At 37.3% G+C, this 16,648-nt stretch overlaps 1 protein-coding gene across 1 annotated transcript in view; it reads right to left on the reverse strand.

Annotated features, from left to right (window-relative positions):
• The window catches only part of elp4 (elongator acetyltransferase complex subunit 4), a 90,944-nt gene that overhangs the window by 56,854 nt on the left and 17,442 nt on the right, over positions 1 to 16,648 (reverse strand). The window contains exons 5-6 of the mRNA XM_052152398.1: positions 15,477 to 15,610; positions 8,622 to 8,706 (exon numbers count right to left, since the gene is read on the reverse strand). Coding sequence (XP_052008358.1) covers positions 8,622 to 8,706; positions 15,477 to 15,610 — 219 coding nt within the window. The remainder of the gene's footprint in view (positions 1 to 8,621; positions 8,707 to 15,476; positions 15,611 to 16,648) is intronic.

Consider the following 16,648-nt stretch of genomic DNA (forward strand, 5'->3'; position numbering starts at 1 on the left):
AAGGGGCCATGGGTAAGAGTTGTGCCCTCTACAGTGTACAAAGCCTGGGGTAGAGTGACAGAGAATTGGGCCTTATTCACAAACCATCAAAAACCTGATGTGCCGACTCTGGACCTGGTTAATAAAGCTGACAGAGAGGAGACCTGTTTCGGGCCAGAGCATCTAGAAAATTGGCTACAAAAAATGTTCTACTTTTTAGACAATGACAAGTTTCAAATATCTCAAAAGAGGAAATATATTTTCATATTTACGTATTTATTAACATGTGAAAGGTACAATCTTACTATAGATCAACACTTTTAATACAGGAGGTCCAATAGTTTTGTGGTCTTTGCTGATTTTAGAAAGCCGCACCATAGCCAAAAATACAGGGCTTTTCAGAAAATCTCATTTGCATTTCCACATATTCAAATAGTATGCACCATGCTTGGTTATAAAACACTCAGATATCAATAGAATTTGGCATTATTGACATCAAACAGGTCCGTTGTGTCTTGATGCGCCATATTTAAATGGGCGCAAATGCAAATGAAATGGGTTAGCTATGGGAAGCAGAAGGGAAGATTTTCAGCTAATTTAATTTTCGAGTTCTCAAACAAAGGTATCATATGGTTTCAGAATACTAGGGAAATCGTGCACAAGCTATATGGACTATATATTTGGACCCAATTTTGAACCCATCCCCATTCACTTTCATTATGTAAAAGAGCAAAATCAACATTCTGCCCTCCATTGGAATAAAGTCATAAGCAGCAGAAGCCGGTCTGATGCAGCAAAGGAACCTGAGCATTTTCAATAATATATTCAAAATGAACATTGTTTTAATCAGTTTCACTACTACTACTGGGGATTGGCTCTCTTGAGTCAGGTTAGTAAGCAGCCAATAAGAATCACTCTGGTCACTAGCCAGCAAACCCCTAGCAACCATTTAGAGCGCCCTAGCAACCATTTAGAGCACCCTAGCAACCAGCAACATTGACTTCCATTCAAAATCACTTAGATCTGATCTCTGCACCATAACATCGCAGACACTTCCGGGTTGGTTCATTTGACTCAGGATGGCAAGTAGCCTTTTGAGTATCACCTTGGTAACTGCCTAGAAAACAGACGGGGTTACACTAGCAACCAAGTAACAAAACAAATATCTCTCCACCAGAATATCGCAGACACTTCCGGGTTTGTTCATTTGACTCAGGGTTGCAAGGAGCCTGACACCTCTCTTTTGAGTATCACCTTGGTAACTGCCTAGAAACCAAATGGGGTTACACTAGACACAGAGTAGCAAATAAAATCTCTGCACCAGAACTCCATAGAGACTTCCTGGTCAGGTCATTTGAGTCTGGTAACTGCCTAGCAACCAAATGCTAAAGTCAAGCCTAGCAAAGCAAAACGCTAAAACATGCTAGCAATATCTAGCTGAGTGTTAATACATGCTAGCAACATGCTAAAACATGTTAGCAATGCCTAGCTAAGCATTCTATATATCAACAAACTTTCAGACTAGGCTTTTTCAAGCCAAACTTAAGTTTGTCCTGATGAACTTTACTTCTATAATTATTATTATTAGGGCTCAAGAACTGAAAGTGTGGAGGCCCTATTGTTCTTCTAAGGATTATTATTATTCCTATATTTGGGTATTTTTGAGGCACTTGGAATACTTATAATTTCACAACATTTTTGTCGTCGGCCATTAGGACTGGGCAAAAGCTAACACATAGATGTGTAGGGGGGCTCTGTAGCTCCCCCTTTAAAATAGGCATTATGTGATTTTGATGACAATTCAGCTGTATGTTTGATTTTGGGGGCTGATCACATGGATGTGGCTATTATAGTTCATGGTCATAGCGCCACCAACTGGCAGCAGGAAGTATAGCACTTTTAACAGACTTTGAAATAGCCCTCTTATGGTTACTTGAATTGCTTCAAAATTCTTAAGAATAATGTCAAGACACTGTTGATGTAAAATTATCAAGGGATATTTGATATCTTAAGTGTTGCTATGGTAACACATTAATTGTTATTATTCCATTCTTCCTATATTTTGATGTTTTTGAAGTACTTAGCATATCTTGCACACACATCAGAGTCATTGGCCATTAGGGCTTGGAAATTGTTCACGCATGTTCATGTAGGGGGGCTCTCTAGCGTCCCCTTAAAATGGGCATGTAAGACAGCCTCAGTAACACCCCCATTTTCACCTACAGTCACCAAAATTGGTACATATATAGTTCTCATCCAGCTGGACAACTTTCATAATTAAAGTTATTAGCTTTGCCCAACGGGAAGTCAGCCATTTTGTATTTTTTAAATATTGCAGTCTCTGAATTTTTAAATACTCTTCCTAGGGGATTCATGAGACGGTCACCACATTTAGACAACATTATGCCAAGACACTGAAGGTGCTAAATTGTGAACAGATTTGTTACATATCGAATGGTGTTGCCATGACGAGGCATTCAATTAATGGCAAAAAATGGGAAACTGGAATCTGGTGGAATAAAAGTTATTGGAATATCTAAAAACATGTGAAAGACTGAATGACAAGATCATATATTTATTTGACGCAATTAAGCAGTGGAGGATGGAGTTCATCAACACATACTTTAGCCTATTATGTGAGTAGATGTTCCTATCCATGATGGGGGCCCTCCATACAGAAATGTTTGCATTGATTATAGTCTGTAGCAGGCACTGTGTCGTGTTCCATTCATTTGTTGTATTTACAAGTGCTGAGTTGATGAACAGAAAGTGCTAAACTGATAAGCGGAAATAGTGTATAACTGTAATTATCAAGACTATTTTTAGACATCAGGGAAGGACATCATCTGTGTATGGGAGCCTAATTACCAGCAAAAAGGATTTCATCTTAACACATGATATTTAGACACACTGCAAACATTACATTTTTTGATCTTTTGATACTAATTAATATATTTGTCTCCTCTGAATATTCCATCAAGGACCGCCACTGGTCATATGGGATTGGAACAACATAGGGGTGAGTAAATGACAGACTTCTCTTTTTAGGGTAACTTTTAATTATGAATATTATATAATCACATACATTGATGAGCCAAAACCTTATGACCACTCATAGGTGAAGCAAATAATGTTAATCATCTCCTCAAGAGGTCACATGTCAAGGTCTGGGTAGATTAGATGGTATGTGAACAATCGGTTCTCGTAGTCACAGTGTTGAATGCAGGAGAAATGGGCAGGAGTAAAGATGGTAAATGGTCTGCACTTATATAGCGTCTTTTTAACTTTTACGGTATTCAAAGCGCTTCACACTGTGACTCATTCACCCATTCACACACACATTCATACACCACTAGCACTAGCAATGGGAGCAACTTAGGGTTCAGTGTCTTGCCCAAGGACATGTCGGCATGTGGAGTCGTGTGGGCCGGGATTCGATAGCCGACCTGCTCTACCAACTGAGAGCGGGTTGGCTATCTACCAATGCTATGGCCATATGATTGGGTTAGAGCATCTCTGAAATGGCAAGGCTTGGGGGGTGCTCCCGGACAGCAGTGGTGAGTATCTACCGACAGTGATCCAAGTAGGAACAGACCATAAACCGTGGACAGGTTGTTGGGCTCCCAAGGCTCATCAATGCACGAGGGCAACGGAGGCTGTCAGTCCAGTCCGAACCGACAGAAGGTCTACTGTGGTATAAGTCACAGAACATTTTAATGATGGTAACAGGATGGAATGTGTGACAACACACAGAGCATTGCACACTGCTGCATATGGGGATGCATGGCCGCGGACTGGTCAGACCACCCATGATGACCCCTGTCCACTGTCGAAAGCACCTTCAATGGGCATGTGAGCTTCAGAACTGGACCTTGGAGAAGTGGAAGAAGGCCGTCTGGCCCGATGAGTTCTGTTTTCTTTAACAACACATGGACGGCCGTGAACATTTGCCCTGTTTACCTGGGGAAGTGATGTTAGGATGCACTGTTGGAAGACAACAAGCCGGTGGAGGGAGTGTGATGATCTGGGCAATGTTCTGCTTGGAAACTCTGGGTCCGGCCATTCATGTGGACGTAAATTTTACATGTGCCACCTACCCAAACACCAGGTACACACCTTCATGGCAATGGAATTCCCTGATGGCAGTGGCCTCTTTCAGCAGGATAATGTGCCCTGCTCCACTGCAAACATTGTTTGGGAATGGTTTGAGGAACATGATGAAAAATTCAAGGTGTTGCCCTGGCTTTCAAATTCCCTAGATCTCAATCCGACTTAGCATCTGTGGGATGTGCTGGACAAATTATTCTGATCCACAGGATCCCTACCCAGCAACTTACAGGACTTGAAAGATCGGCTGCCTATGTCTTGGTGCCAGATACCACAGGACACCTTGAGGGGTCTTATAGAGTCCATACCTCAGCAGGTCAGCACTGTTTTGGCGGCACGCGGAGGACCAACAGCATATTAGGCAGGTGGTCATAATGTTTGGCACATCGGTGTATGACTATATCTTTATTTAACAAATTTCACCATGTTTCTTGACAATAACTGAATAGCTTATAGCCTAGCTACCTCTATAAAATAGTTAAAGGTAGGCTGGATAAAAGGGGACTGATATCTTAAACCAGCTGAAAATGTTTGGTGTTGAATTGTCTACTGCCCAGCTGTTCTCCTCACGTCAGCCTCTGTCCACTGACAATACACAGTGAAGTTAACGCCAGCATGCTTTATGCTTCAGCAATCAGAAGCATCTAAGTTAAATAAACCTCATTGTTTGACTATGTTTCCAAAGCTTCTCAAGGGTTGAGCTTAACCTTTCCACAGAGAGGGTGTTCCTGAGTCATCAGCTTCCCCCTTCCCTTCAGCAACTTACCAGCTTATTACTCACACTCATGTGTATATTCCTAGATGATCATTTGCTTTATTTTTATGATTACAAGCAAGTGCATTTGGTCAAAAAATGTGAGAACATTTAAACGCTTGGGTCCCACTTTGTATTTGTATTAGCGATTAAACTATGTACTAACATTAAAATACATACAATACAATATATTTATCGTGCAACTATATGCTGTTCTGCAAAATTCTCACAAGATTAACATTTGTTGCTACTGAGTTGAGGTTAAGGCAAATGTAATTGAATGCAGGTACTTAAAATGTAAGTTCAATACAACAACACACACATATATTACAGCACATAGTAGTTAAAGACACCAAGTAAAAAGTAAAGTGGGTTCAATGCTTGTGACTGATTATTAATGGGGAAAAAAAGAAAATAAATAAGCACAACCCTGTCAAAAAATTTAAGACATAAAAAAACCTACTCTAAAAAGTAATTATAGTTGATAAAAAAAAGTTTAAAATAAAGTTTAAAAAATAAATAAGCATAAATATGCAGTAAAAAGTAATAGATATAAAAAAAGCAAGTTGAATAGAAAATGCATTATTGATGTCATTCATTTAAAGGGAGAGTTTACCCAAAAAGGAAAATTCTCTTTTTTGTTTTTGTCAGTAAAATTAATTCCAAACCCATATGACTTTCTTCCTTCTGGTACACAAAAGTCAATGTAAGGCAGAATGTTAGCTTCAGTCATCATTCACTTTCAATATATGGAAAAAAGTTATTAAAGCGAATGGTGACTGAGGCTAACGTTCTGTTGAACATCTCCTTTTGAGTTCCACTGATGCAAAAAAAGTCATACAAGTTTAAAAAAAAATATGAGGGTGAGTAAAGGATGACAATTTTCCTTTTTGGTTGAACTATGGTATTCCTCTAAGTGTATGTTTTACTGGGGTTTATTTCAATTTAACAGGTCAGTATGTCCTGTATATGCAAAATCATAGCTCCAGTAGAATTGAGTCACCGCTATGACAAACGTTTTAGTCAGTGGTGCTGCTGCCCTGTGAGCTTTCATTCTGAGCATTCTTGCCTTTGTGCCCATGTTCTCTCAACCTCATCACATTCCACGACCTCTGCCAACAAAACAGTACTGTTTGATGATGTAAGTGCTTAATCTGTCGGTTGAGTGACAGGGGATCGAGGACTTCCAGGGTAAGGAGCCCAAGGTATCCATCAGTTCCAGTTTAAAAAGAAAACACTGAAGTGCTATCAGTTCAGTTCATTAACAAGCAAAAACTAGCACAATCTTGAACATGAAGATTCATATTATCCAACCAATTAACAGAATAAGATGTTGAATTATATTGGGAGTAAAAAACAAATATAGCTTCCAGGTCCAATGGCAATTAAGATTACCTTACAATATGTTAATGTTTGCACAGTTCAAAACACTGAATTTGTGATTATTTCAATATGATTAAGGGCCACTAAATAGCAAAAAACAAATCAATAAAAATGTGTGTCATTTCATAGAGATGTCAATGGAATGTTCTTATCCAAAAGACTTTAGCCTGAATATTTCCATATATAATAACACATTAACATAGATACATGGTTAATTGGTCTAAAAACATTTCCATTTTTAGCAGATTTTTATTTACTATTTCTTTCTTTCTTGTTTCTAGTTAACTTTCACTTTATTACATACAATGTCTCTTTCACAGAATCTTCCAGATTGTTGATTGTTTTTGTACAGAACACTTTTGTGCAAAAAGTATAAACCAATAAAGATTTTAAAGACACAGATTAAGCCTGGGAGAAATTTCACTGAGAGTCTTAATTTAACATATTGTTATACTAACTTCATTATATAACTTTTATTTACTTTAGCCTGACACAAAGTTTGGTCAGGAGAGCATCTCTTGAGTTCACCACAAAACAGAAGCCACATTAGAGCCACATAAAGTTGGAAACTGATTAAAAATAGCGAATGTATCCTCTAGCGGCCGGCTCCCAAGAGCAGATCGGCAGATGCAGTGCTGAAGTAGAAGTCAAGACAGGCGCTATCAAGGGGCCGTTTCTGAGAGGGCTCCCCAGAGGGGCCAACTCCCCTGCTTCTCAGTAGGAGCTAATGAATATGAACAGACAGAAGGCATATTGCCCAATGTCTGTCTTAGCCTGTTTACCACAAAACTAATAGGACTCAGCTTTAAGGAAGAGGAACCCAAGGGAACCCATTGCCCTCATGAGAGTGATCAAAACACAACATGGAGAAAACGACAAGGGTATGAGTTAAGAGAGAAAAAGAGGAATAAATGTTGAAAATAAAATATTGGGCAATTTCAGTTGTATTTGAATTTCTTGAATTTTCCTAATTATCACATGCTTTTAAAGCCCCATTACAGAGGAAGTGAATACACAATCAGGCAACAATTAGGCAACTGAGACCAATCAATGGAACATCAAACTAAACATCTTGTAAAAACATAGCCTGTGGCAAAACAGTGCCATTGTTCCAGGGGTGTGAAAGCCAAAGATCCTGTTAATTGTGCATTTCATTACTAGCCTCATTGATAGCTTTAAAGTCACCACTGTTCAGGAGGGAAAAGCAAGAACTCATGACCTTAGTATGTTAGGTAAGGTTCTATCCGATCCCAGACCCATTTTGTAATACAGGGCTTTAAAGATTTGCCACCCTTAAGTAGTATAACTTTCATCGATAGTTCATCAAAGACTACTCTTTAAAGACCCTTTAAGTTTATATTTTCAAATCATAAAACATTTCCAAAATGGATTTTTGACCAGTGCAGACCAATGCAGATACAATTTAATTATTCTTTAAGCACTAATACATTTCAGGGGGGAAAAAATTGCTTTGAATTTACATGATTTAAATCACATGAATCAAGTAAATTACATAAACACATTCTTTTTAAAACCCCAATTAAGTAGCCTCAATGTTTTTTTTTTTTACACTTGGTCACTTCATGCTTTTTTTACAGATCAGATTGCTGCCTGATTGAATAAGCACATTCCATTTGCACTTGCCAACATCAACGTGTCTCCGCCAAATGGATGTAAATCCGACGATCTTCAATTCCCATGCTATTTGCAAATAAAAATTAGTTAACCTCTTGAAAAGTAGATTATGCTAAAGCCAGGCAGCGAATTTTAAAGCGTGTGAGTCTGTGTGGGTGTGTGCACGCTGTGTATTTCCCCCCGCTGGACTTGTCGTAGGTAAGACATGCATGTCAACTGAGCTTATTGTGGTAGCTGTGAGGTTTTGCTTTTTCCTTATGCAGACGTAGCACTTTTTGGGCAGAGTAAAGTTGACATATCAAGCTTGAACAGCCAGAGACATTTACACTTGACCGAGTTTCGCCTGGAATTGAGTGATGGGATTTATATCTGCCTCGAATCAGTCTTGGAGGGCATTTACACCTGGTCTTTTCATGATTAGATAGCAATCCGATCAGTACAAAATGGATGATGTGACCAATTATAAATACCCCCAAATTTATTTGAATGTGTCCCTGACATTATTAATTTCTTCAGTTTTACATAATATTTTTTTTCACAATACTGATATATGTTATACGGTTATGCTAGTTAGCTAACTTTTAGCTAGCAACATCATGCATTAGCTTGTTTAATGCTAAGTAATAATTGCTATTAAGTAATTGCAACCTACAACATGGTCTTTGTGTACCCGTCCTCAACAAATACCAGTTTCTACTTTGCTCTGCACATTATCTACTGTTGAAAAAACAAGGACAGCAGCTAAATCAAAAAGTTGACCAACCTGTGGTGTGGATCCATCAAACCCTTCTTTATGGATGACCGCCTGAATGGACTTCAGGAGAGCATGATAGGGTGAAGGCAGCAAACTATGAGAGAAGAAAAAAAAACATACTAAATACACACACTGACAGATGGATTAATAGATACTAATTGCAGGGTTGAAAACATGGGAATTGGGTTTGTAGATAGGATGTGACAAAGGCCTTAAGTTTGAGAGTTCAAAACATACTGTGCTTTTTCAACTGCACCATTTGTTTTACTAAGAGATGGTAGTTAAATGTGTTTACTAACCCTAAGTAATAAACTTAAATTTGCAACTCGTTCAACACCATTTGTATCATTTTACATTTATTTATTAAACGACACTACTACTAGTCAAAAGGAAAACACTGGTAATCAGAAGGTTGCTGGTTCGATCCCCACAGCCACCACCATTGTGTCCTTGAGCAAGACACTTAACTCCAGGTTGCTCCGGGGGGATTGTCCCTGTAATAAGGGCTCTGTAAGTCGCTTTGGATAAAAGCATCTGTCAAATGCATAAATGTACATGTAAATGAGGAATAGTATGAAAAATTGCTGTATTGTAGCGATTAAACAAAGTGCCATTCCATTATAAATTACACAATACAAAGCATCAAATCTATCCAAAAGGGTACAATCCTAGAGAAGTGAGTGACAACAATAAAAAAAACAGCATAATATTTTTATTTTATTGAATTAAATTTGTATTCAAAAGGTCACTTTCCGAATTAGTATCGAAAGTGCCTCAATAATGTAGATGATTTAGGTTATGTTTCTGGTCAAAAGCTGATGATATCTGTGTACGGTTCAAATAATACCACTAATGCTATAGCATATAGATGCTACCATAAAGAAAGAATTGCTTTGATATCAAAAAAGTATGTTGACATAGGCAGTAACACTAGCAACCTTTCCATATATGTAGATGCAAGGAAATACAGCACTAATTAAATGAAATGAAATGAATGAAACACATCTCTGAGCACTCTCCCTGAGGTCTGCGGTGAGTTTGAGTGTGCTGAAACGATGGTATATGTTAACGGGACAGTGCCTCTGATCGCAGTGACACAGCACTTCTATGTTCAATCAGGGGTGCGTACTCAAAACACTTGACCTGCTATCACTTGCATATTCTTACCTTCCCTCAATACATATCACTCTTTCTCACTTAAATCTGTGAATCTTATACAGTATGCATATAAGTCACAATTAAAAATATATGAATGCCATTGCAATGTCATTCAATCACAACCTTTCAGCAGTGTTTAAAAAAACGGATGTGCAAAACAACATATTCCAATATCTACTAGTCAGTGGGCTATTCCGCTGATTTTGGTCATGTTCACCAGACACCGATCAGACGCGTTTCATAAGGGTTCATAATCACATAGCACTCTTGCATTCAAAAACAGCAGGACGAAGCTCAATGAAATGGAGCTGAATGCCGGGCTCAAGACATGTTTTTTTTTTATTTATTTTTTTAAAGTTTAATCATCTTAAAAATTTAACACTCGTGGCATGAGACTACAGCTGTGTTGATACAATCATACATCTATATACAGCAATACTTTTCCAATATTTTAAACTCGAATTTAAACAAGAACTGTTGAAGTCTTACAAGCTTGAAGTACAACATTAGACAACAGAACATAGTCTTAACAGTATATGGAACTGTTACTGTAATGCCATGAGATATGTGGGACTTTAATTAAGCAGTGCAGTTACTGACTAGTTGTTCATATGACAATGTTTAATTAAAGATACACAAGTTTTGTAATATATCAATTTTTATATTTAAAAAAAAAAAAATCAATGAATGAAATATGCCATCACATTTCTTTTTTTTTATATATACAGTCCAGATGTAGCCTAGTTAGCATCAATTACTTGGATATGGCTTGGATATATGTCTCTAAAATTCAGCAAACACACCTTTTACAAGAACTTTATTAAATTTATCTCTGATTTGTTATATCTGCTATGTAAATATCTTAAAGGATTTCATAATTTGGCAACAGACTGCAGATGACAGTGAATCCAATAAGAAATCAGTTTCTAATTTTAATATTATTCTTCCACAAAAGTACTAAAATAAATACTGTAATCATTACTGGAACCATTAAGGATCCGGAATCGTTAAGAGAAATCGGATGTGCAACCTTTCAATAATGATGAAGCAGGCCATCTAAATAAACTCTTGAGTGCAGTCAGAACCACTTCTATGAGGTGTGAGAGAGACTGAAACTGAATCTGCATGATTCACTCTTTCTCTTGTGGACACTGTGGGCCTTTGGGTGTTTGCCGCTGTTTTAATCAGAATCCTATTATGATACTTTGATGTATCGGGATGTATCGTGACATATGTATCGCAACACGTATTGTATTCTGAGATGTTGGCAATACCCAGCTCTACTGTTCATGAGACACTGAAAAAAAAAACAGTACGAAGAAATGCACCAGCCAAAGAAACCATCTGGATGCATGCATAGAGGTAAAATTTAAATATTTTGGGGAGAGAATTTCTTAATAATGAATTGGGCACAGTGAAAGAGGCATTTATTTGAATCCTCTGATTTAGTGCACGATTCACACAGGAATTACACAAATCAGACAATGGTGCAAAAGTGTACAAAATCTGTACCGATTGCAATTTGCTTACGTTTTGTGAAAATTAAGCACAGTCAATAACAAGCCAATTTTACATAGAAAGTCTACATAACAATCCCTTAATTTAAATAAATTTAAAGACGCAGCACTATGTCAGAGCTGATCGCACCTCCTAAACTATTATGTTAGTGGTTAGTGAATAAGACACGCAATAGTGCGAAAACGTTTATTGACTTCGCGCCTTGGAGTCCGACAATGATTGTTTTAACATTAAAGGGCACCTATTATGCCCCTTTTCACAAGATGTAATTTAAATCTTTGGCGTTCCCAGAATGTGTCTGTGAAGTTTCACCTTGTTGAAAATGCCAATTTTTGGGTAGGAATAAAAACAAGCTGTTTTTGTGTGTGTCTTTAAATGCAAATGAGCAGGTGCTCCCCGCCCATATCCAGAATAGGGCAGAGTTTTGACATCTCTGCTTCGGATAACAAGACATCATAAGCAATATGACTGAAAGCTAAAATAGTGGTGTTCAGCCCTATATGTTTGAACCGGAGTCAGACGCTGATGAGGGAGGGACTCCATCAGAAGTAACAACTTTTAGAATGAACCAGCAGTGTCCATCAACAGTTGTGGGCAGGGCCTGAACAAAGTGACGTAACTTTGTACAGAATCTGCGAACAGCTTGTTCTGAGACAGTGCTTATGATAAATGGGGATTAAAAAAGGACTGGGTGGATTTTTATCATTATAGGGTGGTTGTGTACACACACTGCCAACACACATTGATATTCAAACACCATGTAAAAGTGAATTTTGCATAATAGGTCCCCTTTAATAGTTAAAGATGGTGGATTTGTTACAAAAGTTGTGTTTTGATGGCTATTATATTATAAATTTAGAGATCACATTTTAGAGATTGTTTTAGCATGCTGAGAGTTCAACTGTTCCCATTACTATTAATGGACATTAAAGCAGAGCACGCTGTCGGCATGTTAAAAACCCCTTCATCCCCATTAAAGCACTGCCACTAAAAACACTAAAGCTAAAAATAACCAAAGAAAATAAAGCTATTTAAATCAACTAGTCAGTTGTTGTACGATTGGTTGACCAACTTGACCTATATGCATTTGAAAAGATGTGCTTTTAAACTACAAATGGGTCAAGACGGTTGACTAGTTGGTCAAGTGGCTTGCAAGCCACTATAATAGGTCACATCATGTAACATGTTTAACTTTGACTTCCATTTGACTTCCTTTGTACATTCAATGGCACACTCTGATCCAATCTTCTTAATGATTTTCTCCTTAATGGGGAGAAACATGTGTTTCCCTCTTTTGATTAAGACCTAGGGAGGTGCGGTAATCAAAAGAGGGCACACCCCCATTGTGCCTAAGACACAGAGAGCGCAGCAGCCCAGCGGAGTGTGATCACTTAAGGTGCCATCCATAGAGGATAATGGCAGACAGGTGAGTTAATTAAGATCACAGTGATGCTAGCGCGAGGGGGAACAGAGGGGCGCGTAGAACCAGCATCCGTCTAAAAAAACAGACTCAGCTTTCACCTGGAGAGCAATTTGTGCCAATTACGACAAGTAGTGAAATGGAGCGATTTAACAGTCTGAAACGGCATAGGGCACTTTATTCTATGAGCTGTTTTTTGTTTTTTTCTCTCATGACATTCGCTTGTCATTTAACCTTGCTGATTAATTGATTTCTTTGAAAAGGATATGAAGCAGTTTTTCTCACCCAATGCTATCTAATGACATCAAAACACTTGTACGGATGATTTGTAAGGCTATATGTTTTAATGTTTGCATTACATAACCACATTACAACACGTGAGCTGAAAGTATCATAGAAGCACCACAAAATGATGTGGTTGCAACAGCAATTGCATTTTTCACCTCACATTTGCTTATATGATGATATCTGATTGGTTTAGGTTTGAGGTTTAGTGTGGGGAGGTAGGTTTTGTTGATTTAAAATGCAATAAGGCATAATTTATTAATAATTTTATATGTTTTTCATCCCAGTTAGCTTTTTATGGCATCATCAGTTAGGTTTAGGTTTAATGTTTAGGGCAGGGATGTAGGTAGGTGTTGCTGATTTAAAACACAATAGAGCATTAACCTTAAAAACCTCATCTGTTTAGGAGAACATTTAACTTGCTTTAAATGTCAAATAATTGTCAAGACATCAGGCTGGAATTATTGGCTATAGAAATTAAAGAGGCATTTAAAAAACAAACATTAGGGCCTATATAGTTAAATAAATTTTTGTTTACTTTTATATGATAAACCATTTTAGCGTGTTGTGTCACCACTTGATCTCCATTGTGAAATCTGGGATCTGAAGCAAAACCAGTTGAGGACACCTGCTTTAAAGTAAAATTGCAAGGACCTTCAAGACTCAAAAGCTCTTCACTAGTATTTGAGATAACAACAAACTCTCTCAGTGTTCCTCTGGGATGAAAACATACCTAAAAGGCGAGCTAAAAGAGCTAACGGCTGAAAGCTTTATGACTCTATTATAACACGCCATAAAATGATAATAAACTAACCAGCAATGAAACACAGAGGAAGGAGTGATGCTAGAATTCCAAAAGCAACATCTACGTAAGCCGTAGCATTCATCATGTTGCTGCCATGCCGCAAGCTGTTCAGTGGACATAGTATTTTTTTGCCACACAGGAACACATTTACGGACATGAGTAAACACAGGCTCAGGAACACAGCCCCTTCACTATGGTGTTGTTTTGTAGATGAACAGTTTGAAGACCTCTGTTTGCAGACATAAAGAGCTGAAAGAGGCTCAGCGAAGCAGGGAATCCAGATTGGTTTGTTTGCACTGCGGTGGTGCCGTTGATTTTAATGCAACAAAGCTCTACCCCTTCTACATGGGCACCCCTCACAACCATAAAACAAGCGCATCGCAAACAACATTCAAAACTCAAGCCCATGTCTCACAGCACTGGAAAAGAATATGAAAGTACAGAGATGCTTTAACAAAACCTTTATTATTCTGAACACCCGCCATAAAATTAAACTGCAAACATGTTCTTAAGAAACATGAGATCATCATTGAGAGAGGATCTTCTTCTTGGAGAAATGCAACGTCACATTGCACACTCATCTTACATTCAGCATGGACACAGAAAGCATCCATGGAAAATACGTGAAGGCGGACATAAGTATGTTTGTTTATATTGTTTGGTTAAGCTGGCCCTAATCATAACCATTAATTTATGAACTTTGATGAGTCATATTGAAAAATATATAAAAATGTGTAATTTTATATATATATTTATATATATATTTATATTTATATATATATATATTTATCAGCTACAACATTATAACCACCTGCCTAATATTGTGCAGGTCCCACTCGTGCTGCCAAAACAGCACCAACCCACATCTCAGAATAGCAACCATTCTGGCCATTCTCTGTTCACCTCTCTCATCAACAAGGTGTTTCCATCCACTGAACTGCTGCTCACTGGATGTTTTTTTGTTTTTGACACCATTCGGAGAAAATTCTAGGATATCAGCAGTTACAGAAATTTTCAAACCAGCCCGTCTGGCATCAGCAATCATCCATGCGATTATCTAATCAGCCAATCATGTGGCAGCAGTGCAGTGCATAAAATCATGCAGATACGGGTCAGGAGCTTTAGTTAATATTCACATCAACCATCAGAATTGGGGAATAAAATTGATCTCAGTGATTTGGAGCATGGCATGTTTATTGGTGTATTGGTATATATATATATATATATATATATATACTGTTCCTTAAAGCCAGATGTGGAATGTTCCTATTTGACATTTGAGACTATTGACATGTTCTGTTGTCCAATGTTCAGAAGATGAAGTATATAGTAAACAAAATGGCAATGCTAGCATTTGTTTTGCAGATGCACTTTTGTCTACAGAGAGAATCATTTATCATGTTTTGCACACCTGTCTCTGCAAAGGTTTGCTATACAGGTATTATTTTCATTTAATGTAGGTACTTTGACTCATTAAAGCATTCTATTTGCTTAAAAATAAATGTTAATCATTCACTGTGACTTCTGTGCCATCTCTATGGGTGCCGTCATGTTCAATTGACGTCAAACGCCCACATTTTGTAAAATCAACGCATTTTAACATAAAGTCTTACTTTGAGGTGTACTATTCAGCACTCTGAATATTACATAATAAGTAATTATGCTTTTCCACCGATACCTTGTTTCTGTGTTTGCTGGTGTTTCCTGCAGTGGATAAAAACTGTGGCACTTTGCTGCTTGACGGACTTCTGGCGCCATGGTCTTGGAAATGTCATAGTAATGTCCAAACCTCAATGATGAAGTCAATGAAGTCTATAAAAGATGACAGAAAAGAGGACAGATGCTTTATTGTTATAGTTACTAGTGGCATAAAAATGCATCAATCTTACAATGAAAATTCAATGAATCAAATACAGAATTTAGTATTCAATTATTAACAGCCAATGAGCTCTGTGTTTATTTCTTATTCAAATTTCAATTCTGGACATATTTTTGAGTTTCCAGTCTACTCCCAGTACAGACCAATTTGATTGTCCCTCCAGTTACAATTGAGTAATTAACGTGTATATATATATATGTGTATATATATATATGTATATATATATATATGTATATATATATATATATATATATATATATATATATATATATATATATATATATATATATATATATACACACATACATTTAAATAATCATAAATCATAACAAAAATATCACATTGAGTCGACTGAAGACCAAGTTCTAAATTTAATTATACAGTGCATCTTTTATAGATTCATAATCAAAATGCTATTAAATATTCACAACCAAAATGTAATAAAGCATGGTTTTAAAGGAATAGTTCTCCAATCATTTTGAATTCTGCCATCATTTACACACCCTCATGTCTCTGTGTGTTTTACTTTTTGACTTTCATTCGTAGAACACGAAGGGAGTTATTTTTTTTATAGCAAAATATCCAAGATCTTGATCACAGCTGGCAAGCAAGAATTTCAGTGCATTACGATTTAAATTTCAGTCTGTTCCTAAAACAAAGCTATCATATGTCTTCAGAAGACTTGGAATATAGTGCATGAATAATTTGGACAACAAGCAAAATGCTGCCGTGGTGGGGCTTGAGATGAATGTAGAAAAGACTGTCCAAATTCAATTGAACGACAAATCCCGAACTCACACACAACTCGTCATCGATGGAAACAAAATCGCGATTGTCGATGACTTCAAGTATTTGGGGTTTTATATTGTATCAACCGAGAAAGATGTTGAGAATCGAATCTCCCTCACCTGAGATGCCTTTACCAAACTCAAAACCATCCTGAGATCACCCAGACTGAAAGTGAAGTTTAT

Source organism: Xyrauchen texanus, chromosome 2 (genome assembly GCF_025860055.1).
Source record: "Xyrauchen texanus isolate HMW12.3.18 chromosome 2, RBS_HiC_50CHRs, whole genome shotgun sequence".
Lineage (NCBI taxonomy): Eukaryota > Metazoa > Chordata > Actinopteri > Cypriniformes > Catostomidae > Xyrauchen > Xyrauchen texanus.